Genomic DNA, 26158 nt, shown 5'->3' on the forward strand with positions numbered 1-26158 from the left:
CGTAATCTGAGATTTCCTAATGTCAGTGCAATTACACATTTCCCTCGTCTGTTTTAAGATGATTTTAATTGCTTAAATGCAGGGACTCGCAAACATGCTGCTCGGTGGGAGTAACTTTTCTTCTTGCACTATTTTCCAAGCGCACTCAGGTAACTTATCCAAGTAGTTGACTTCGTTTCGCACCTTGCACTGGATGAAGCAAAACACGACACCGCCAGTAAAAACTGCAGAACACGTCTTCCTTGAGCCATTTTACTCGGAGCACTTCTCATCCTTTGCAACACTCGACAACTTTTTCTAAGGACACTATCTTACTACGTGCACGGACTCTTTGCACAGATATAAGAGCTACCACTTTAGTCACACTCGGAACTTTACTGCACCCGCAATCATTGGATGTGCTATGTTTTTATCAACACCAAGAATGAATTTGCTCCGTAATTGATGGCACGATTTTATTAGTAGACAGCGGAATCATCACAGAATAAAAAACGCTTCACGTACTGGGCTGCGAGTAGTAGCAGGTGATAGTGTACGAAGTGTGATGTGTGGACAGTGGAGTTAGCCCCGCAGAGCTCAATAATGAACTGATTGTACGTGTCGGCGACTAATTCAATCCAGCTATCAAAAAAATAATATAATTAACCGATTAGTGATATTGGCAGCCGCTCGGTTTCAGGGTTAGTACGCAGGTTGAGATGGACGTTAGTTCGGTCATTAAGTGTGATAAGTCAGAGATAAAGTGGGTGCAATGATCGCGACTTGTACATGGATTCGGACATACGCACATACCTGGGCCTTGAAATTGCATATCTTGTAATGTTTGGCTGATTTGGCATGCAAAACTGGTATTTAGATTAACTGGTGTAGCCGCCTTTGTTTTTCAGATAAAATAGCGACGGGAGAGGGCGTACGTTTTCATACAAACGTATAGTTGGCCGCTGTAGTTTTGTATTAATTACACCAGAAACATCGATAAGGAATTTTGGTGCACGAAAAGCACTTTCTTTTGGCGTCTCCATTAATAATCGTTTTCATTGTAATATTGGAAATATTAGAAAACATAATATTATAAACTTGGTCTTCATTTATAAAAGATTTATTGTTTGCGTGATATATTGGGGTACAGTAGAATCTCGATAATCCTAGAAGTTCGCGATAGTCAGAGTCTTTGGCGGCGGCGCGGTTGTATGTATCATTGTAATCCACAAAAGCAAAAAAACAAGTCGGGAAACCGGAAGCTAGACGCTTCAGGTATGAAAGGTTTTGTGTATTTCTTTTATAATGAGATTTGAGCGTGTCCCATTAGCATGCAGTACGTAAAATATGCATATATTATGTGAAAATATCCACATTCAGGTGATATTGCATTCATAGTCTTGAATTTGCAGAGGAGCGATAGTTTTGACCTAGTATAACTTTGTTAGTAATAGTGCGATTTTCACCAAATTTGGCACGATTATGCTCTATGCTGTACTCTATATTGCTGCAAAATTTTGTGATTCTAGAGTGAACGTAAGGGGGGCTTTCCTGTCAATTACTAAAAATTATACTAATGTACTATTATTAACTTTATTTGAACAGGTATCGGCATAGAGAGTATTTCGGAGCCTAGGCACCATATAGTGGCAGCCCCATGATTTTTTTAAAATTTTTCGGTTGGGTAGTTTCTGAGAATGAGTTCGTTAAGGAAATGATCAATTTCAACCCCCCACACTCCCCACCTTTCCAACAAATGTCAAAACTAAGACCGGCTTCGAAAAGTACTAACCAAGACCTTTAATTTGATACCCCAACTATATTTTTTTGAAAAAAAAATTTACACCCGCCTTTTGCATGTATTAAATTAAGTAATGAAATTCGACGTAAAAGGAGGTAACTCACTGTATGCATGAGCGTTCACAGTTCCCACCTTTCTACCAAATTTGGTGCCAATTGCTACAACCGTCTCCGCGAAAAATGCGTGTGACGGACAGACAGACGGACAGACGGACAGACGGACAGACAAACTGACAGACAGACAGATGGACAGACAGACAGTCGTATGTTGTTTCCGCGGGTGTCCCACAGGGCTCCGTGTTGGGCCCACTACTGTGGAACATCATGTACAACGATGTTCTTAATCTTCCCCTTCCGGAGGAAGCCACAGTGGTGGGTTACGCTGACGACATAGCGCTGGTTGTTGTCGCAAAGCATCTCGAAGATGCTGAGTTATACTCAAGTGAGGCAATCAGTGCTGTCAAATGCTGGTTGGAGAGCTCTGGTTTGACGCTTGCGGAGGAAAAAACAGAAGCGGTCCTCATCACGAAGCGCCGGAAGAGAAATTACGCCTGTGTTAGAATCGGGAATCATATCATCACTTCCAAGCCGACCATCAAATACTTGGGGGTGGTGATAGACAGGAAGCTCAGCTATAAGCAGCACGTACTGTATGTTGGTGATAAATCATCCACTGCTAGTATGGCCCTGGCGAGGATGATGCCGAACGTGGGAGGGCCACGGCATACCTCTAGGTTGCTTATAGCCAGAGTGGTGACCTCAATCATGCTCTATGCGACCCCAGTTTGGAGCGAGGCATTGCGGATGTCAGTTAACACTAGTAAACTGAATGCAGTCTACAGGAGGACAGCTCTGAGGGTATGCTCCGCCATTCAGGACTGTCTCAGATGATGCAGCATTCGTCATCTCTGGAATGATGCCGATTGACATCTTGGCAGATGAGATGGCGAATATATACCATGCGAAGCCAATCTCTCCCTTATCGCAGATGAAGAACGCTGAGAGGGAGAGATCCATAAATAGATGGCAAGAGCGGTGGGAACGCTCGGGAAATGGTCGGTGGACTCACAGGCTCATTCCTGCCATCAAGGACTGGTTGGAGAGACGACACGGTGAGATTAATTATAATCTCACCCAGTTTCTCACGGGACATGGAGGATATCTCCAATACCTTCACATGTTTAAATTGGAGACCTCATCCGACTGTCCAAATTGTGATGGAGTCCCAGAGGACCCAGAGCATGTATTCTTCCACTGTCTGAGATTTGCGGAAGAAAGGAGGAATCTAGAGGAGACTCTAGGAGAGATGCTGGTACCAGAAAATCTGGTGCCGAAAATGCTAGCACATCAAGAGAATTGGGATGCGGTCAACTCCATGGTCGCATCTATTCAAGATAAATTGCGAAAGGCAGAGGAAAGGAGAAAAGCGCGGTCACGTGCGTCGCGTATAGAAAAAATGGGATTAAGCTAGAGTGAGCTGACTCCGCCCCGTAATGTAATATTTACCTTATGGTGGTTCCGCGGGGCAGGGAGGGAGTCGGGGGTGGTTTTAGTGGGTAAAAATCCCACACGATGTTGTGTCCAGACCAATGTCTTTTGAAGATTTCCACCTCCTCAAAAAAAAAACAGACAGACAGACAGTAAACCGATTTTAATAAGGTTTTGTGTTTTGTGTTTACACAAAACCTTAAAAAAAGAAACAAATTGCGTTAAACATTATTCCAGAACTGTATTTTCCCCACTTCCTAAAATTTACTCTACTAAATTTTGGACAAACAGAAGCTATGTAAGTAATACTGGCAGATTTCCTTAGTCTTTCCTAATTCGATCACTATTTAGTTTCTCCTGTTCAGTTTATTCTGATTGCGTCCCGTAGTATCACTTATTTCATACTTGATATTAGTTAATGGCGTTATTGTAGAAGTACTTGGATGGACACGGTCACTTTTAAGGTTTTACGCAAATCAAAATCTTAATAAAATCGGTTCACTGCCTGTCTATCGTACGCACTTTTTCCAGAAATGGTTACTTCTATTGATAAGATTGGTGAGAAGTTGGGAACTATGTACCCCCTTCTTTGCATGCAGTGAGTAACATCGTTCTACGTTGAGTTTAAGGGGGTCCTCATGTATACGAAAGGGAGGTCAATATTGTCCTGCGGCGTATCAAAGGATCAATTCTAACTTTGATGCAAAGTGTGGAATATGTGAATTGTGGCTCAAAAATACACACAAAATATTCTTTGCTTGCGGTGCGGGGGGTGACTAAAAGGGATAGAAATTTGTGCAAATTATGTAATATCAACCACAACTCGGCTGCGGACTGACTTCATGGCTGCAAACTTTGGCTATGGTATCGAGGGCCCCCAGAATGCTCGTTTTCTCTAGTTCGAGAGCCAGAATTCCAGCTATATTGGCTGGACATTTTGCACCTAAGAAGTAAGGTGATAGGACTCTGGAGAGTTGTACTCTCACTCTTCCTATAGTGTGCTTTTGTGTCCTGGAAAGCCGGTGTCGCGTTACTTTAAACGACTGTCGCAAGACGAGCTCTCCTGAGAAAAATGCTTTCAACCAGCAATTACATGCAGTTCAGAAGGGGTTTTCTAAAGATGACATTGTGATCGTGATTGGTGATCTGAATGCCAAGGAAGGGAAGCACCTTAATGATAATGGTTGGCGGTGTGTGGTTTGAAGATTGATCACTTTGCATTCAGCAGCAGATTTAGGAGTTACATCCTGGATGTGCATATCTGTTGATCGCTTACGTTCGCTTGCGTGTTGCGTCATTCCTTTTTCGCAGAGTTGGAGAGCCGCGACCCTCAAAATTCAATATCAACCGCTGAATCTGGAAAAGCTACCTTGCCTATCGGACAGCAGACAAAGTGCAGAGCATTGGGCCACCATAAAAAATGCGCTTTACACTGGGCTTGACGGTTTCCCCGCAGAGCTATTTATCGCTGCACCTGCAGTTACTTGTACGGGAATCTTGGGAATCCGAGACCTTTTGCAGAGACTGGAAGAAGGGGGATGATTGTTAAGTTTCCAAAGAAGGAGCCCGTTTCAAAAGTGATAATTAGAGGGGTATCTACATGCTCTCTGCCGTCGGAAAAATAATAACTAAAATAATTTTGGAAGCCGTGAAGCTGTCACTATTTTGTGTTTAAGCCCCGAAATTCCTTCCATACCGATGTCTCCTCAAAAGGGGTTGATAAGAGAATATTAATATATTTTTTTTAGAAACTAAACCCCAAATAAGTTTACTCTAGAATCAGTAATGTAGGCCATAATAATAATAATCGTTGTCGAAACAGTCCATATTGGATCCGGGCCTTGAAGCGTGTTAGACCGCTTCATTCAAGACCAGAACTGTATACTACATCAGTAAACTGTAGGAGGCAATGTGGTCAGCATTGCACTCGCCCGAGATTATTACCCTGATTTGACTCAGGTACTCATTCACAGCTGAGTCGACTGATATCCGACGTCAAATCACGATCATACTGCTACCAGTGAGCCTGCCTTGTGCTCTAACCACTCAGATATCCGGACACCATAAGGTAGAACATAATGATGACGAGTGCAATTGTCGTGAAATTTTGTGAGAACGTGTGGGCTGTGAATCCCTTTATAGCAGTGGCGCTGTTTTCCACTGAGTGTAAAGGTGCTTCCCATATATATGAAAGAAGGATACAACATTTTTTTTACGGAATATAGCCATGTAGGTTATTAAATTAAAAGGTTCAATTACTACTTTTTGAAACTGTGATAAGGGGAGTTAAGGGAGTGAAGGCTAAAAATGTGAGTCGCAAAAAGTCAAACAGGTCTCATTCGCACATAACCAGCCGAACAAATTGTAAAAAAAAAATTATCATAGTGCATCTATATGAAATTTAGACCTCAGAATACATCCCACTCTAATATCTGCTCAAATAAAGTTAATAATAGTATGCTACCATATTCTAGAAATTTATCTGAAATTCCCCCTCTAAAAGCGTGTCTCTGCCTCATCCAAAACCTTCAACGAATTTCCCAATGATCATCTTCGCGGCGTTCATGCGCATGGGAGCGCCTCCTTTTTTTGGAGCCTGAACGCCGGCTTGCATCTGCAGTTTAAAACTACGTGCCTGGTTCTCGCCATCACTTCCAGGATCCATTTCCCTCTGGAATCTGGGTGAGGCAAGCCCCGTTTAAGGGCCCTACCAGTCACCCCTGCCTGGATTCGCTCCTATTTACCCAAAACGGTGACCTCAACGAGTTGCATCGAAAGTCCGGCATCGTCTCTTTCGGCGTTAGGTAAGCTATATGAAATCCTTTTCCCGTTGTGCCCTGAAAATAGACGGGCCACGTTGCATGCACAGAAGGTAATTTCCTTTTTCGCTGCTAGTCTTTGCTCCTTGATCTATCTAACTGCATTTTAGCTTTCGCGTCAAATCTTTGGCAAGTTATAAACGTTAGTCCACAGTCTTGTAACAATTGTTAGGTGTTATCCGCATTAACACCCTCATACCACCTATCTTTTGGTCCTAATTCAATAAGGACCCCACCTTCCTTTGTTTTGCGTATGGAAGGCATTTCTGCTCTACTGTCTTCGGACGTAATGTTGCACCGGATTTCACTGAAAACTTCAGCAAATGTCCTGCCTTCCGTTGGTTGGCTGAACAGTGTCGAGCTAGCGATTTTAGCTGGGCTTTTTTCAGGAATAGAAATACTGCAGGATACTGGAGTTCCTTCCCAGCACCCGGAGCCGTGTCATTCAGCGAGGCTTACTCTTTATTTGGGCGCCCCGTATCTTGGCGGGTGTTTCATCATTTCATTGCTGTCTCTTCGTGCTGCACCCAAATACGGTTGACTTTCCCTCCTTCCCTGCAATATCATTGATTTTTTAAATCGTGTGTTTTTGCTCTCCATGGGAAGTGCATTCAGCGCATCGTATACGATCGAGCTTGGAGAAACGCGATCTAGAAATACCAGTTCAATGCACGCTATTCCATGCTGACACCTGAAACACGGCACTGCTAAGGCGGCAGTGATAGGCTCATAGGCTATTGCTACTTATACGAGCACGTCACGAACGTCACTCTCAGTATAAATCCGGTAAAGATGACAGACGACAAACGAAAAGCGATCGCTTTTAAAAACTTTTCCATTTAGAAACAACATGCTCTAGGTAATACATAAACAATAAGCCAAATTGCTATGTTCAAAACGAAGGTATACTTGATAATCTCTGCGCTCAGGCATTATGTCCAGCGGTAGTGTCGAGGCTGGTCAAAGGGTAGTAAAAGTCCTAGGGAGAAAGGCGGATTAGTAAACACAATGGAGTATAAAAAGCTGGAAAGCACTTGCTGAATTAACACTAACAGCTCTACTCCCAAAGCCTATCTCCACCTCCACGTGGTGACTGCTGGGAGCCTGAACGAAAAAGTGCAAACGGAGAAGGTTGAAGGCGAGTCTTCCGCGCCTAAACAAGGGACACACTGTATCAACTGGTTCTCTAGGTTGGAAGTTGTCAACCCTAGATGGAAAACAACTTGTTTCGAAGCCAGAAAATGGGCTTTGCACAGGATTGACAACATAACGACGAAAACGGAATAACGATTGGCACATTTTCTTATGGAACGTGCGCTCCGTGTATAGATCGAATACTGCCGATGCCCTGTCCTAATATAAGTCCGATGTAAAAGCGTTACAAGAGATGCGCTAGACAGGAACCGGTTTCCTGGAGAAGAGCCACTACACCATAGACTATAGTGCCCATATAGTAAACCATGTGCGTGGAGTAGGTTGAAAACATAAGCGCACGACTATGTACTCCGCGATTGCGACGCATTTAGAAATATAAGTCTCATTAACGTTCTCGCCCCTACAGAGGAGGCTGAAGAGGTTTTAACAGCTAAGTACGGACGGAGCCCGTATTCTGGCGATACGTTGGCTGCGATAGCTTATATAAGGACACCAGTGATAACAGACTGCAGATTATTCAATTAGCAGTATCATAGGAAATGGTTATTGGAAGTACGTGCGCGAGGAGCGGTCCCAATCGCAAAAAAAGTCCGATGATTTGACGATGAATGTAAGCTAGCAACGGGTTGAAGGAATGCCGCATACCGAGTAATGTTACATTCTCAAAGGACCCGGGAATATACAGTGAACATTTCAATTTCAAAAATTTACGTCTAATCAGTAAATTCTGCTCTTTTCGGGAGATGATGGGAAGTTATCTTCCTGCAGGAACTAAGAGAGTCTTTAAAATTCGATATGGCTCTTCTCCTTCCTTCAAAGCAGTTCGAGCACCAAACGTCTTGCCATGGTTTACTTTGAGTTGCTGTCGATTAGTGATAGAGGTATTACGAGTACCGCCCTTAGCTTGCAGATTCGGAATATATATCACGCATGCTAACATATATTAATTAGAGGGGAGATGAATGTGATATTTATTCCTAAAACCGACAAACTCACCTACACGTGCGTAGAAAGGTTTCGAGCGATCAGTGCACCTTCATTTTCTTTAAAAAATTCAAAGAGATAACATCGCCAAGATAGTTTAGTGGTTAGCACTCTGTGTACGGAAGGTTGCACCTCCTCCTGTATTGTGTAGTGTATATTTATGGTCTTGAATGAAGTGCTCTAACACACTTCAAGGCACTGATTCCATTGGATTGCTGCGCCAAAGAATATTATTATTATTAAAGACAATATTCCATTCAATGGATTTACTGGATTTACACATTTATAGTAAAGCTCATTTTGATGTCTGTCTAAGACTTGGTTTTGCTGATATTAAGAAGGTGGTAGCACAGATCCGAAGGCTCGGTGGTCTAAGCGCCACTAGAACGTAGGGGCTTGCACAGTGTGCGACACTCAAAGCTGTCCTAAATCTAGTTCCTATTCATTTAGATTTAAAAACGATCGGTATAAGCACAGCCACGCGCTCTATTGGAAATTTGATTTCCAGTTTTGTGTACGTATGAACATAATAAACTTCGCCGACTAGCGAAACATGGTAGGCGGATCGGGTTCAAGGCTGCTTTCGGTGTGTCAAGATACTCCAGCATTGCTTGTAATACAGGTAAGAACTTGGATGGATTTCTCACAAGGGCTAGACGTTCGGAGTAACTTTTAAAATGGTGAGACTATCATCGGCTTTTGGCATTAAATCATCTACTTTTAAGACTGATCTGAAGGGTTCCGACGAATTGAAAAACATTTGTTATCCTTCAAGGGGGGATCGGATGAAAACTTTACTTGGGCTTTTATAGGGATACTGCTCTTTAAACCGTACAGGAAAACTCGAGGTACAATTATCATATTATACGCAGCTGTACTTCAGTCCTCAGGCGAAGATACCTTGGTTGCATCCTCTTCAACGAGCAATTTGTACACTCTCATCAACTGGGAACTGTTCGGCAAAAAGTTATCTGAACAGTTTCAGGGCACAGTACAATGGACCTCATATATGAAGCTAAAGAGAGAATGATAACAGCTGCGACTTCCTCTATTTCTTCTACTTAACCTGGTCCCAACTGCTTCTTCGTACTCCTGCGTTTGTTGGACAAATTCGTTGCCTTGCTTGCATGGAGTATCTCCGAGCCATCTACATGCACATGTCTGCGTCCTGCAATTCGATTCTTGACTTCATTTCAAGTCATAAGGATTCATTTGTTGTTATCATTGTCCACTCAAGATACTTACGGGCTGAAGTAACAAGTGTCCTATATGCTCAGCAAAAGCAAAGCTTTCCAGAAGTACTGTCAATTCCTGTTGCACACCTGTTTCCTTGTTCCTGAGTGGTTCTTCCATAATCATATCGAGGACAAGAATAAATTAAAGTGGTGACAGTCGGAAACTTCACGCGTGGACCCTATCGGATTCAGCACTGTGGAAGTGTGTCATTAAAAGTTTTGTTTTTTTTTCCAGAAATACCTTTTACTATGAACGGATTCCAAATATTCGAGCGTATGACAGGGTCAAACGGCATAAAAATATCAACAAAGACGGCATATAGTATCGGTTGGAATTCTTGTGATTGCTCTGTAAGTATCTGTGAATTACAAATGGATCTTATACACGATCGATTGGGTATACTGGCTTCTTTTCGTCAGAGGGCGTTATCTTTTGCTCAGTCATATTGTCAAATAGGATTTGTTTGAAGTCAGCTATTTGCTTCTTTGTTTTGAAAGGGGGGTATCTGAAATAAATATCTAAATATGAGTTTATACTTTAACAATGGCAACACGATGTAATATGCATAGTGGCTTACATGCTTTGTATCATGCAGCGGCTGTCATGTCTATTAGCCTACTATCAACCCAGCTAAATTGGATTTAAGTACTCTACTACAACGAGCTGCGCCTGCGGTTACGGTCAAGATCATGGCAATTGAGCAAACGACCCATTATTGGAGTCGAGGAATATGCGTGGCTGCACAATTGGCTGTGATCTCACAATTAAATTCACAAATGCTATAAATACGATTGGATGTTGCTTCCTGGTTAAATTCTTTTATATGAACTCCACGTGTTAGATAATACTTAGATAGGATTTCTCTTCACCTATTGACAAAGTGACACACATGGGGAGGTTGGAATTGATATGTTTACGGCAGTGATAAAGCAAATTGAGGGCTCGTCATTGATGTTTTCATAAATCAGATGTAAGTAACACTTTGAAGCAATGAGAATGCTTTTCAGCGCTAGTTCGGAAGTGATTGTTGCGGGTGAAGGACTCATATGAGGATGTTCATTCGTTTGTTATATCCATATGTTATCTCCCATTAGTGTCTGCAAATTAACCTCAAAAGTGTGAAGTTGAAGTTCTAGCTATATTAGATCCAGTTTAACGTTTCTTCCTCTGCATGGCGGAATAGATGGATAGTCGAAGTATTTCAACTGTTTGAGACTCCAATGCCAGGATATCACTCCGGCTGAGTCCAAGAAATTTCAATATACACCAATATATACATATGAAGTTCGCAAGCTTCTACATTCTAATATTACTGGACTTTAAAATTGAAACATAGACTCTATGTCGTATAAAAGTCTCTATTTTCTTTTATGCAAAGTGTCTTCTTTATACTTCAAAACGCATTATGGGACATTTCTAATTTTCTTTTAACATCAGCTAGAGTGCGCCGCTATTTGTTGATATGAAACTAATTTTGGATGATTTTGCAAATTAGGCTTCAGCTAACCATTGAGCCACCGGTACACCCAGCCAGTACCGGTGGCTCAGTGGTTTGAGCGCTAGGCTGTTTCGCACTGGTGGCAGGGGGATTTGTATTGTGACTGGATATCAGATACCAGTCGACTCACTTTGCCAATGAGTATCTGAGTCAAATCAGGGTAATAATCACGTGCGAGCGCAATGCTGTCTGTCTGTCACACGCATTTTTTTCTGAGACGGTTATAGCGATTGACACCAAATTTGGTACAAAGGTGGGAACTGTGAACACTCACACATACAGTGAATTTAAGGGGTGTAGAAATTTTTTTCATCAAATACAGTCATGTGGGGTATCAAATTAAAGGTCTCGGTTAGTACTTTTCGAAGCCGGTGTTAGTTTTGACATTTGTTGGAAAGATGGGGAGCGTGGGGGGGGGGGGGGGGCTGAAAGTGATCATTTCTTTAAGGGGGTCATTCTCAGAAACTACCAAACCCAAAAATTTGAAAAAAATTAGGAGGCTGCCACTGTATGGTGTCTGGGCTCCAAAATACCTTCCATACCGATATCTGTTCAAATAAAGTTAATAATAGTATATTACTATCATTTTTTGTAATTGGCTGGAAACCAACCTTAAGTTCATCCTAGTACCACGAAGCAGTGCAGTGATGTAGGCTATAGTGTGGAGCATGATCTTGCCAAGTTTGGTGGAAATCCCACTATCACTAACAAAGTTATAATACGTCAAAATTGTTGCTTCTTTGAAAATTGAAGACTATGAATGTCAATATCACCCGATAGTGGATATTCTCACATAATATATGGATATATTACGTATTACGTACTAAGAAATACACAAAACCTTTCATACCTGAAGCGTCCAGCTTCTGATTTCCCCCCACAGTGAGTGACAATAATTTACATAGAGTTTAAAGGGGAGAGTATAGTAGAGTGCAAAGGGGTGAGGTAAAAATGTTTTTTACCGATAGTATTGCATGTTGCGCCCGGCGTGTTTACATTGACAGAATTCATGTCCGAACAAATAAATAAATTCCAATTTCTTTTGCTGTCAATCATGTTCCGTTTATTCTCCGTATACGTATTTTACTCCCTGCCTTCTTCGGCGGAATTGTTTACCGAATATAGTCATGTAGGGTATCAAATGAAAGCTCTCAATTAACACTTTCACAAACAGACTTAGCTTTGGCATTGAATGCAAAATACGCGAATAAGGGATCAAAATATGCTCACTTAAAGTGAGATAGGAAACTACCCAACCTCAAAATCGGCTAAAATTTAGAGTGGCACGAATTGACTGCATCTTAAGCCAAGGAAATAAGACTCTGATACCATAATTAACAAGAAAAATTTACATACTGGTGAAATTATGAAGTCCTATATGTAAGCTAGCTCCAACTCATTTTAAGGCTTTGTGCAAAACAAAAGCTTAAAGTCTGTTCAATGTCTCTCTGCTTGCCTATCTTTTTTTTACGGAGATGGAAAACTTCAAATACCACTGGCCTGGACACATCAGTATGCGCGATTTTTACTCACTAACACCACCCCGACTCCCTCTTGCCCCGCAAAATCATCATAATGTATTATACCACGCGCGGAGTTCATTCTAGCTTGATCTCTTTTCTTCTATTCGTGACGTACGTAACCGGCCTTTTCTCATTTCCTTTGCTTTTCGCAGTTTAATGTGGATGAATTCGATTGTGGAGTAGATCGCATCCCAATCATCCTGATATGCTAGCATTCTCCGCACCAGATTTTCTGGTACTAGCAATTTTCCTAGAGTTTTCTTTAGGTTCTTCCTTCTTCACAAATCTTGGACAGTGGAAGAATACGAAGTTTGGATAATTGGGTGAGGTCTTCAGTTTAAACCTGTATAGGTGTTGGCGATATCTTCATGCCTTCAAAGCTGGGTAAGGTTATAATTAATCTTAACCTTCTCGCCTCTCTAACTGTGCTTTGATGGTAGCGATGCGCCTGCGTATCCACCGACCCTTTCCCGATCGTTTCGAACGCTCTTGCCACCTTTAGGGCTGCTCTTCTGTAGAACTGACTCAGTTTGTTAGCGTTAAATGTGAGCTGCAATGCCTTTTCCCAAACTGGAGCTGCATAGAGTAGGATCGAGCTAACTACTCTAGCTATCGGAAAACATACCGTTGCCCATCATCCTTGCCAGGGCTATACTTTTAGTGGATGTTTGCCGCAAGCATACTACACGTGTTTCTTATAGCTGAGCTTCTCGTCTATCATTACTCGCAAGTATTTGATGGCAGGCTTGGAACTAATGATTTGATTCCCATTTTGAATCCTGGAATAATTTATTTTACGGTACTTCTTGGTGAGGAGCGCTTCTGTTTTTCCCTCAACACGCGTCAGAACTCTCTAGCTTACCTCTAACAGCATTGATCGCTTCGCATGAGTATAACTCAGCAACGTCTAGAGAACCAGCGCAATATCGTCTGCGCAAGCCACCACCGTGGCTTCTTCCGAAAGGCGAAGATTATGAACATCGCTGAACATGATGTTCGACGGCTGTGGAGCACTCGCGGAGACAACTTACTCATTCGCTCGGTTATCAGTGTCATACCAGGGCCTCCGTTCCTTCGCCTTCGCGAAGGACTCCCGTATTAAGTTCCGAGCAATATTAGCTGGCACTACCCTTTCCGTGAATAGCATCTTCGGGCAAGCCAGTAACCGATTTGATGGTAGTAATGGTTAATTTGGCTTTATGGAACTCACACTGGCGATCTACGAAACCTCCTTGGCTTTCAACAATCGGGAGTAATTTATTCTAGATTACTCGCTTTACCATTTTCCCCACAGTGTCCAGAAGACATATAGGTCTGCATGAGGTTGGCTCACCTGGAGACTTACCTGCCTTTGGCAGTAGTAATAATTTGCCCCGCTTCCATGCCGCAGGAAATATCCACTCAGACATGCACGTTTCGAACAACTTACCGAACATGTTCAGTCTGGGTTTGTTTATAGGCGCCCTTTTCCCGCCTTTTGAGCCGCTCTTCTGGGTCGGTGGCAGGCTGATCGAAAGTTAGCCAGTTTACTATTCCACCAGTAATTCGGTCTGCTACTGGTGAATGAGCATCTCCTAGGCATGGACGCGTTACATCCTTTGGTGAACCATTGGGCCACATGGACAGCTCTTTCCGTAGAGGCGGCTGCTTTATTAGGTTGGTGTAGCCACTCCTCTATGCAGGTCTGATCACTAAAAGCTTTTTCAGACCAGCCTGACGTGTTTCTCGGTTTCGGGCGTCATGGTTCCCTGCCCTATGGCTCCACCCATAGTTCAAAGAAGAGCGCCTGGTGATCGATGTATGTGTGGTCTTTGCTGACGCACCAGGTCATACCACGCGCAGTGCACGGCTAACAAAGGTCAGGTCTAAGATAGAGGCAGATTCCCTTTTTCGATACCTACTTGGCCAGGACCATATCCAACTGCGCAAAAGCATCTAGTAGGTTGCGGCCCTTTGCATTTGCTCCACTGCTATCCCACTCATAGGGCCAGACATTGAAGTCATCTGTAATCACCTCTGAACTACGTCCCTTGTGTCGAGGATAAGATTGACAAGCGGTGCCTCGAATTCGGACAGTGTCAGACTTAGCCCGTTTATTTTCACTCACCCAAAGCTGATGCTCTCACAGATGGCAGACAGCCCAGCCGATTCGAATTTTCTCGACCGCCAATAGCTTCTGCGCTGCCGCCACTGGAACTTACAATGTGGCTGTTTGAGTATTGCCAGAGGCTTTTCGGCAACTCATAATAGACTCCTTTGCAAGTTCTTCTGACTTGAACTGTTCTTGTTACTTTATCGGGATCCTTGCACTGTATGTACACCTCATGTTTTGGACCCGTACTGTGACGTTCTCCCCAAGTGAGTTTTTAGCTTGGTATAGAAAATCATCAGTTTGTCTCAAGCTGGATTTTTCATCTCAAACATGAGGTCACCCTTCTCGATGCTTCGAATCTTGTTGGCGTTGAAGTTTAGATTTTTAGGTCGGGGTCAGCTTTTGCCTTATATTTCCGCTGTAGATAATAATTGTTTCTGGGCAAATTTGCACTTTTGGTTCCTCATCATCATCACCAACGGCGCAACAACCGGTATCCGGTCTAGGCCTGCCTTAATAAGGAACTCCAGACATCCCGGTTTTGCGCCGAGGTCCACCAATTCGATATCCCTAAAAGCTCTCTGGCGTCCCGACTTACGCCATCGCTCCATCTTAGGCAGGGTCTGCCTCGTCTTCTTTTTCTACCATAGATATTGCCCTTATAGACTTTCCGGGTGGGATCATCCTCATCCATACGGATTAAGTGACCCGCCCACCGTAATCTATTGAGCCGGATTTTATCCACAACCGGACGGTCATGGTATCGCTCATAGATTTCGTCATTGTGTAGGCTATGGAATCGTCCATCCTCATGTAGGGGGCCAACAATTCTTCGGAGGATTCTTCTCTCGAACGCGGCCAAGAGTTCGGAATTTTTCTTGCTAAGAACCCAAGTTTCCGAGGAATACATGAGGACTGGCAAGATCATAGTATTGTAGAGTAAGAGCTTTGACCCTATGGTGAGACCTTTCAAGCGGAACAGTCCTTGTAAGCTGAAATAGGCTCTGTTGGCTGACAACAACCGTGCGCGGATTTCATCATCGTAGCTGTTATCGGTTGTGATTTTCGACCCTAGATAGGAGAAATTGTCAACGGTCTCAAAGTTGTATTCTCCTATCCTTATTCTTCTTCGTGTTTGACCAGTGCGGTTTGAAGTTGTTGGTTAATTCGTCTTCAGTGCTGACGTTGCCACCATATATTTTGTCTTGCCTTCATTGATGTGTAGTCCAAGATCTCGCGTCGCCTGCTCGATCTGGATGAAGGTATTTTGTACGTCTCGGGTGGCTCTTCCCATGATGTCGATATAGTCAACATAGGCCAGTAGTTGGGTGGACTTGAAGAGGATCGTACCTCTTGCATTTACCTCGGCATCACGGATCACTTTCTCGAGGCCCAGGTTAAAGAGGACGCATGATAGGGCATCCCCTTGTCGTTGACCGTTGTTGATGTCGAATGTTCCTGAGAGTGGTCCTGTTGCTTTTATGTGGCCTCGCACATTGGTCAGGGTCAGCCTAGTCAGTCTTATTAATTTCGTCGGGATGTTGTGGGCGTATGGGGCTATCCGGCCTAGCAAGATAGTGGAGAATATCTTATAGATGGTACTCAGCAACGTGATACCTCTATAATTGCTGCACTGTGTGATATCTCCCTTTTTATGTATGAGACAGATAATGCCTCGCTGCCAATCGTCAGGCATTGATTCGCTGCCCCATGCCTTGAGCACAAGTTGATGAACCACTTGGTGTAACTGGTCGTCTCCATGTTTAACCAATTCGGCTGTAATTCCATCGGCTCCTGGCGACTTATGATTTTTTAGCCGATGAATTGCACGGACTGTTTCTCCTAAACTTGGTGGTGGCAGTATTTGTTCGTCGTCTTCAGTTGGCGGGACCTCCAACTCGCTGATGTTCTGGTTGTTCAGTAGCTCATCAAAGTAATCAACCCATCGCTCTAATATGCCCATTCTGTCGGAAATCAAATTTTCCTCTTTGTCTCGGCAGGATGAGCATCGAGGTGTATAAGGCTTCATCCTGCTGACTTGTTGGTAAAACCTCCGCGCCTGGTGCGGTTGCTCCCAGTACTTTTCTAGGTCACAGACTTGTTGGTTCTCCAGGCTTCCTTTTTCCGTCTGTGAAGTCGCTTCTCCGCTCGACAGAGTTCGTGATAAGTCTCTGCGCGTGCCCGCCTTCTTTGAGAATGCAATATTACTCGGTATGCGGCATTCTTCCGTTCCGTTGCTAGCTTACATTCATCGTCAAACCATCCGTTCCGACTCCTTTTGCGGCTGGGGCCAAGTATGTTTGTGGCCGTATCCATGATAACGTTCTTCAGGTGATTGTGAAGATCATTTGTTGATGCTTCATCTCCAGGTCCTCTGTTGAGTGCGGTTATTGCGGCATCCATTTCCCTCTTATAGGTGTCGCGGAGGGTTGTGTTGTGGATGGCTTCAGTGTTCACTCTCACCTGATTGTCAGAGGGAATTCTAGGTGGTATTGTTATTCGAGCTCGGAGAACCATGCCAACGAGATAATGATCCGAGTCTATATTGGCCGCCCTATATGTTCTGACATTCATCAAGGCTGAGAGGTGGGGGCGTTCGATCAACACGTGGTCAATTTGGTTTAAAGTGGTCCCGTCTGGAGAGGCCCACGTATGTTTGTGCGCTTTCCAAGCAAACCAGGTACTTTCAACAACCATTTCGTGTGACCCTGCTAATTGAATAGTCCGCAGTCCGTTATCATTTGTTTTTTTCGTATAAACTATGGGAGCCAACGTATCGCCTGAATAGGGGCTCCTTCCCTACTTGGCTGTTAAAATCCCCAAGTATGATTTTGATATCATATCTGGGACAGGCTTCGAGGGTTCGTTCTACTGCCTCGTAGAAGGTATCCTTCTCCGCCTCTGCAGTCTCCTCTGTAGGGGCGTGAACGTTTATGAGGCTTATATTTCTAAACTTGCCTCGCAAGCGCAGAGTGCATAGCCGTTCGCTTATGTTTTCAAAGCCGATAACAGCAGGTTTCATTTTTTGGCTGGCTAAGAAACTTACTCCGAGCACATGGTTTACTGGATGACCGCTATAATATATGGTGTAGTGTCTCTTCTCCAGGAAACCGGTCCCTGTCCATCGCATCTCTTGTAACGCTGTTACATCAGGCCTATATTGGGACAGGGTATCGGCTAGCTGCACATCAGCTTCATCTCTGTACAGGAAGCGCACGTTCCATGAGAAAATGCGCAAATCGTTATTCCGTTGTCGTTACCAGGTCCGTCGTTTTAAAATCCGTCCGTCCGTCCGTCGTAACAAGTTGTTTTCCGTGTAGGGTTGTCAGCCCTACCCAACCCCCAACCTGGAGGACCAGTTGGTATAATTTGTCCCGTTTTTAGGCGCGGAAGACTCGCCTTCATCCTTCTCCGTCTGCAGCTTTTCGTTAAGAAAGAGCTCCCAGCGGTCATCACGTGGAGGTGGGGATAGGGTTTGGTAGTAGAGCTGTTGGTGTTGGTTCAGCAGGCATTTCCCAGGTTTTATGCTCCACCTTGGGTACCAATCCACGTTTCGTCCTGAGATCTATACTACCCTTTGACCACACTTTTGGTTCCTCCTTCCCGGTTTTGTTAATGACCTTGGTCCGCTCACCGTTTTCGTTCCTTTTGGATTTTGCCGATTCGATTGTCGGAGCACTTGGGGACCTGTCTTCTCCCTTCTGTACTTTTAGTTACGTTTTTCGGAAAAGGCATATTAATCTTTTTCCTCTTAGGTGGCTGCTGATTTCCCTGAGGATCTATATATTTTTCCTGAACGCTCTTGTTTGGTAGGAACTTGGTGGGAATATGATTAGGTGTTATTCGGGTCGCCTGTGACACTGTCGGGATAGCAGGTTTCGACTTGTCCTTGGAATTTCGTTCTTCCTGCTGCAATTTGTTGTAGAACACTATAATAGCTCTCACTACATTTTTTAAGGTTCGGTGGACGTTGTGTTTTTCCTTGGTAAACTCGGACAGCCCAAACATTTTTGCATGTAACTGTAAGAAGCGTAATTCCTCCGAAATCAGGCCTCTGTTTTCTTCTAGTGCCAACCGGATTACTATTTTTAAATAGTTCTTCACCTTTGTCATTATTGGCCTTCCCTCCGCTTTATCTTTTACGATTTTGTCTTTGTTTTCTTAGATCTGGGGTGCCTCCAGTTGTCGCTCCTCTTGAACGCATGCATTGGGTGTTGTTACCGTTTTTGTCGTCCAGGGATCTGCTTGGAATTAATCTTCTTAATCTTCCTATTTGTTGCCGTTGTCCACGATAAAGTGAAGCAAAGTACCGTTTGAACGCCTCCTTTCCAAAATCTAGAACACTTGTAGCGTTAGATGCGACGATGGCCAAGTTGCCCACCACAACGCACTGCGGTTAAGGGAAATCGACACCGAAAGCCCGCTTGCTCACTCCCAAAAGCTTCCGGTACTGGGGTTCCGAGCGCCATCACCGTAAGTTTCCTCTTTCTCACATCTTCCATGGTAGTTTAATATTCTGGCTATCACTTCCTTCTAAATATTGGTCCACGCACCAGAGATGAGCAAACATGTACCCAAGCACAGTTAGAAAGGAAGTGGATGAATACATATTTACACAACAATAGACTTGCCCGTATCTGCTACCTAAAGCCGCGTTTGATAGAAGTTCTGGCGACTCCTCAAAGGTCTGTCTATATAGTTGTCTGCCAGTCATACGCACTTTTCTCAGAATTGGCTACATCTATTGACAATTCGGTAGAATGGTGTGAACCTTGAACTCTCACGAATGCCGTGAGTTACGTTGCTATACATTACACTCAAAAGAGGGTCCTTATAAACTTAAAAGAGGTGTGCAACATTTTTTTTTTCATTGAATGTTGCTATTTGGGGTATCAAATGAAAGGACTTGGTATTCAAAGTCTTAAAATTTGCATTGAAGAGACAATTCTGACATACTATAACTTTGTTACAATAGTGCAATTTCCACCAAACTTGGTAGGATCATGCTCTCTAATATAGCCTATATTTCATGGGTTGGGATCAATTATCAAAAAGTTTGGTAACATACTCTTATTATTAATTAAATATCATCCATAAATATTTCGGAACCTAGGTGGTATATACTGGCAGCTTCGAATTTTTGATGACCAATTTTCAGCCACCGACCTCCATCCTTGTAAATTAAATATCAAGACGGAGACCAGTTTTGAAAAGTACTAATCGAGACCTTTCATTTGATATTTCACGTGACTATATTTGGTGGTAAAAAATTATACGCCCCCCCTCCCTTTCCCTTCTTCCCACCAAATTTGGTGTTAATCGGTATAACCGTTTCCGAGAAAAATGCGTGCGACAGTCAGACGATAAACTGATTTGTTTTAAACAAAACTTTAGAAACGTGCTGGAAACCTAACATAAAGGTTGGAAGGAAATATAGATGCAAATATGTGCATCAATACGAAAAAGAGTTTCTCTCACTCGTATTCGCCCTCAGCAAGGGTTTTTTTATTTTTTTTCGCATGGTAACCACCAGACTGTACGTTACGTTCTTGTCAACAAAAGCAAAACGCAAACAAATTCCTTTGCTAGCTTCCTGAACAATTATGTATTTCGTACGACGGTGACCGGATTTAAATTTTGCTCACTCTATGTATATCTTGGAATTTGGAAATTTTAATTTTTTCGCTATGAATGAATAGTTAAACGCAAATCGAAAGTTTCGCCCATAACAAAAACATTAAGTTTTCCATACCTGATGCGCTCAGCTTCTGGTTTCCCGACTTGTTGTTTGTGTGTGTTGAGTCCATATCTTGGTCCAGGAGTATCGGCGTAAATGTCCACCCTGGCTAGCCTAGCCACCAGGTAAGGGTCTTACTTGAACGTGTAGGTGCCAAATGCATTCCGAATCCGCATGTTACAGACCGAGCTCCTGATTGGCCACACAGCCCTAGGCGTATGCAGTTCCAGCATGGCTTGGGGTCCTCGGTTCACCCCCCGCCAGATCCGCTTGTACGTAAAACATGAGAAGCAGGGAAACATATCCTCGTCAGTTGAAAAAGCCTACACTCTACCAGGTCCTACACACTCCTATCCGATGACTTTTTCCAGCGGCCGCGTCAATGAGATATTCGGGAACTTATCTTATAATCAGACAAGGTAACATAGATTTAGTTACACTAAAAAGATTAAATGTGTACAGATATGCACCTATTTATTTTCTGTATCTTTTTCAGATGTGAACATTGCTTTCTTTGAAGTCAGTTATTGTCCCAAAGCGCATTATCCAGGCTACGCAAAATACCGAAACATTGAATGCCTACAAATGGAATCGTTGTCGTTGACTTAGGACCCCACAATTCTCAAAAAAGATATTTATATATGAAGCAGTAGCGCAGCGTGGGCTGAGGATGAGAGGGAGCGAAATCATAAAAAAATATATATAAAATAAATTCGTAAATAAATAAATAAATAAATAAAATAAATGAACAAATGAGTATGGTAACTAGTTTGTATTAAAATTATTGAGGAGACAATAACATAGCAAGCAAAAATACTATACAAAAATGCTTCATAATTGATGACCTGCGATGAGTATCAAAACAAATCTTGATTTCTCTGAGCGTTTCCCAGCTTAGATAAAATTAAAATTGATCTAAAAATGTTCAGATGTCTATTCTCGTGCCTTTCGATAGTCTTTTGAAAATTATTTAATCGCCGAACCTTTCTGTTCGCCACACGTTATTTTCGAAAGAAAATCGTACATATGGCCCAGAAAAGAATTTGTTTTTAACTTGGCAGCAGGTGAATCGATCAATAAAATTATACGATTCACTTGAAAAAATCACGAACGCAGACTTCTTTCTGTTTTAATATTTATTACCGGCTTTTAATAATATTTAATACCGGCTTGTATCACCCATTCCTTCTTGACTAGCGCGATCCAAAACACTTCGATAATATATCATCAATCGCATAAAAACGACAAATCACATACAATCAAATTTTAATTTCAGCATTCATTCATTGTTCATTTCGATCCGAATTGATGCGGGGGTTGAAAGTGATGATTTCTTTAAGGGGGCCATTTTCAGAGACTACTCAACCGAAAAATTTGAGAAAAATTAGGAAATGATGTCTGGCCTGCGAAATACCTTCCATACCGATATCTGTTCAAATAAAGTTAATAATATGATAGTATGCTACTATATTTTTTTTATAATTCACTGGAAACCTCCTTTAAGTTCATCCTAGCACCACCAATTTTGCAGTGATGTAGGTTATAATCTAGAACATGATCTTACCAAGTTTGGTGGAAATCGTACTATTACTAACAAAGTTATAATACGTCAAAATTGTTGCTTCTTTGAAAATTGAAGACTGTGAATGTCAATATCACCCGAAAGTGGATAAGAAATACACAAAACCTTTCGTACCTGAAGCGTCCAGCTTCCGGTTTCCCGACTTGTTAGTTCAATCGATCGGAACAATACACGATTCATTAGCAACCAATTCCGCAACTCCGGAAGCAAATCTGAAAACACCTTCACAAGAATGTAGTTCATCCCGTTGGTTCCAAACAATTTATGAATTCACGATGAACGATCGACAACGAAATGAATTTTTTAATGGAATGTCATACAGGCAGGTTTTCAAATGTCTCTCAATGAAGGGGTGAATACAGCGTAGCAGGGTCTAAATGAGGTCTATTTTCGGAAGTAAATCAAGGCTAAAATTGACAAATTAGGTATTTATTGTTAAAATAGACCCGCATTAAATTGCGCGTCCGCCGCTTTAAAAAACGCCATTTTGAGAAAAATGGACAACAAGAGAGAATTCTTTCTGAAAACTTGCATAAAAACGATTCTTACTAGTTAGAATCAATTCCCGGGTCATACAGTACTCCATTATCTTCGATGGCTTCTTGGGCTGGGATCTTCTCCTGGCTTCTCAGAGGGAGATCCTCGCTTCTTTCGTTGCAGCTATTCCGTGGGTTTCTGGCTTTGCAATCCCTTCTGGGTTTCTCCCATTGCACTGAAACATTGGCTTTCTGTAGTCACACCTAACTCTTCCATGATCTTCAAGAGAGGGAAGTGCTCTACATTGAACAGGCAAACAGCAGTATTGTAAGCAGTTTCAACTACCACTTTGCTATTGAACAGTACTGTGCAATTTACCAAATAATGCTGTTGAAACTTTCAATTGTATTTTGATTAGAGGCTCCTACACATCTTGTCAGCAACTCGTCTCTTGTTAGGTCCTTCTAGATACGTTGATTGTAGCTATAACTTCAAAGGGAAGGACATCCTTGTGTTTGTATTCTTCATTTTTTACCATAGCCTGCTGCAAGCTACAACATGAAGTTTCACCTGCGGGCAGTAAAAATGCTGAGGGTCATTGTCAGTTAAGGCACGGTGGTAATAGGCTTCTAATTGCATTTCCGTAATATTTCAACAACTTGTCTATATACGCTGCACTCAATTTGCTTTTCCTTTTCAAAGAAGGGCGTCCAGGGCGTTGGTTGCTTGTTTTAGTTCCTTTCGATCGAACGAACTTCGGACATTTTTATTATTCATTCATTATTATTTTGTGAAGGGAAAGTCGTACCGCGTCCTTAAAGAACTATTGTACTCTCTCATAGGTTATCTATTAATCATAGTATCTCAAGCAAGCCTATAACCGTCAGGAATTTTAGTATATTCCCTACTTCCAGATCTTTGAGCTTTGCATCTGGTATTAAGTGTTCCACCAGATGTCTCGACCTACTTTGCACAAGTGCCGTACACTGTCCCAGAACGTGTATAGAGGTTTCATCACACTCAGGACAGAACATGCAGACAGGAGAGTTTAACCGACATTTTCTTTTTGGTGAGGTTTAAGCAATCGAGATTTACTTTCACTCTCCGATCCCGAGGTTTTGCCGGTCCTAGAATGCCCTACAGCTTGGGTCTTTTGACTCTATGTCCCTGTCTAGCTTTAAGCGTAAAATATGCCATTTACTTGCTTCTCCCTCTGAGGACAATATGTATATGGTGTATATGGTTTGTATCCCGCAATATGGACTGATCCAGTCCTGGTAGGCTCGTTCAGTATAGTTCCCCCAACTGTTCCTCTTCATTTCTTAGTGTCATAGCCATGAAACCGTTTCCGATTCCACAGAAGGGTTCTGGCAAGTGTAAAGGCATCCCTGCTCCCTCTTTGTCTGGTTCGTCCATTGCCTCATTGCCTTCCAAACTAACATGGCCTGGAACCCAGAGTATCCAGACCTTGTTGGATGAGCCGAGCGCATTTGGTCTCTCAAGGCATTCCCATACCAGTTTAGAGTTCATCTGGTTGGGCTTAAGTGCCTTGATCGCTGTTTGGCTGTTGGTGAGAATAGCAATGCACCTGTAGTTCCTTTGGAGATTAAAGGAGGCATATTTGTCTATGGCGCATATTTCCGCCTGAAATATGCTACCCATTGGTAGCATATTTCATTGGACCAATGATACCGGCTTCCGCTCCCTCTGCTGTAAGGGATCCGCCAGTTTACCAAGTAATCAGTTGCTGGTTTAAGCTGTATGTCCCAGCCACTCTTTCCCAGTTTGCCTTGTTACTTCAACGTGTTTCAAACTTCTTATCAAAGTGAAACTTCGTTGTCATGTTATTCCTTGGTATCAGTAATTCGGGATATCGACTAGAAAGAATATCAATCTTCCTTCGGTTTAGACAGTTCCCCGTCTCACTGATAATCCCAGCCATCCTGAATACTGCCCTCCTTGCCTGCATCTGTATGTGTAGACGGAGAGAGGTTAATGGTTGAATGGTTCTACGGTGGTTTTGGCTCGATTGATCCGCAGTCCCAACTTCCTCCACCAGGCGCTAGTAGCCCTCAGCCCAGTTTGAATTCTATCATAGAGGGTATTCTCATATTTGCCCATACTGATTAAAACAATGTCGTGCGCGTAACCCTGGACCTGTATTCCAGTATTTGTTCGCACGTCCAGGAGTTCGTCCACTACCATACCCCACGTAAAGGGCGATAGTACCTCGACCGGTGGACAACCTTGAATAGTATTCATGAGAATAGAATTTGTACCTGTCGGTACTTATATTTGCCTACTCTGTAGCATTTTGTCCATCCAGAAAGCCAGGGTGTTTCTCACTTCCTTGCCCCTCAAGGCATTTTGTATCTCTATGTGCGTTGTGTTGTCGAATGCTCTTTCGATATCCAAAAACGCACACAGTGCTATTTCTTTTGTTTCTATGGCATGCCGTAGTACATCCGTCAGCTAATACAGAGCAGTTTCGGTTGACCGTCCTGCCCAGTAAGCGTGTTGACGCTGAGGTAGGGGGCTAAGGTTTAGAAAGTTAGTTTTAATATAGTTGTCTATGACCTTCCCCATGGTTTTGATTACGAACGATGTTAGGCAAATTGGTTTGAAAGATTTAGGATGAAAAGGATCCTTTTTACCCGTTTTCGGAATAACTTTTACCCGTCTCCATGCCTCTGGTATATATCCCAGGGCTATGCTGCCCCTTACCACCCTCAGAAGAGACTTTAAGATGATTCCTACGCCTCTCTGGACTAGTGCTGGGTAAATACCATCCACTCCGGGTGATTTCAGTGGTTTAAAGGTTTTTTTTTGCTAGTTTCCACTTCTCGTTTCTTCTCCTTTGGGCGTGGGTGTTGGGGTGTCAGGCAGAATGTTGTCGCCTGCCGCCGTGGGGTAGGACGGGACGGGATGGGAAATGAGTTCTGAGAAGGAGGTGTACCCTGTCCTCCTTATTCTTGGTAAAAGTTCCATCTTCCTTCTTCAAACAGACAAAGCATATTGCCCCGTCTTTGGCTGCAGCCTTATAAAGCCTAGTTGTTTCTGCGATCTGTTCGATCCCTTCACAGGATTCCCTGAAGCTGTTCCGTTTTGCTTCCCGGACCGCGATGCTATATGCAGTCAGTGCATTTTTGTACCTCCGTCAGTTGAAGAGTTTTCGTATCTCTGTTCTCATTCTGGCCAGGTTCCTGTTCCACCATGGTACATCTCTTGATGACTTAATTGCCTTAGCTGGACAGCTGGTTTCATATGCATCAATGACGACTGTGTTGAGGTTTTCCACCACTGTCTCTAGTTCCAGTTCGCTCCTGATGTCGCCCTCTTGAAGGTGGGCCATGTTGTTGCTTAGGTACATTACAAAGGATTCCCAATCCGTTCTTCTGAGATTCCTTATTACTCTCTTTGTTTCGGAGTTACCCACAATGTTGAATCTGATTATTCAGTGATCAGACATAGAGGGCTCATACGAGACCCTCCAATTCCTGACTAACCCGTTCATTAAAGTATTTTCTAGAGTTATGTCTAATACCACTTCAATAATTGTGACAAGCACTAGGTCACAAATGTTGGAGTGTTCTAACTAATTGCTAAGAATAAATTTAAGAAGATACTCACCTCTTCGTTGCTTCCCCAGACTTCGTGATTGCCGCATTGGGGGATTATGTGGGGGTTATTCTTATTTTTAGGTAGGTTAGTGTTATCCATTGCCTAGGTTCTGTGTTCACCTCCTAGAAGGGTGTTGAAAGTTGCTATCTTGAGGCCTGGAGTAGTTT

The 26158-nt window shown here is 42.9% G+C and overlaps 1 protein-coding gene and 1 long non-coding RNA gene across 2 annotated transcripts in view; one reads left to right on the plus strand and one right to left on the minus strand.

Annotated features, from left to right (window-relative positions):
• Positions 1–673, minus strand: part of LOC119657294 (xaa-Pro aminopeptidase ApepP-like) — a 40941-nt gene extending 40268 nt beyond the window's left edge. Inside the window, exon 1 of the mRNA XM_038064140.1 lies at positions 184–673. Within this exon, the coding sequence (XP_037920068.1) occupies positions 184–272 (89 nt within the window). The 5' untranslated portion in view covers positions 273–673. The remainder of the gene's footprint in view (positions 1–183) is intronic.
• LOC119657296 lies at positions 527–20934 on the plus strand. The gene is made up of 4 exons (XR_005250124.1): positions 527–680; positions 20274–20436; positions 20495–20730; positions 20808–20934. It is a non-coding gene; the product is annotated as an uncharacterized LOC119657296 (long non-coding RNA).
• The last annotated feature ends 5224 nt before the right edge of the window (positions 20935–26158 follow it).

Source organism: Hermetia illucens, chromosome 5 (genome assembly GCF_905115235.1).
Source record: "Hermetia illucens chromosome 5, iHerIll2.2.curated.20191125, whole genome shotgun sequence".
NCBI classification, from domain to species: Eukaryota; Metazoa; Arthropoda; class Insecta; order Diptera; family Stratiomyidae; genus Hermetia; species Hermetia illucens.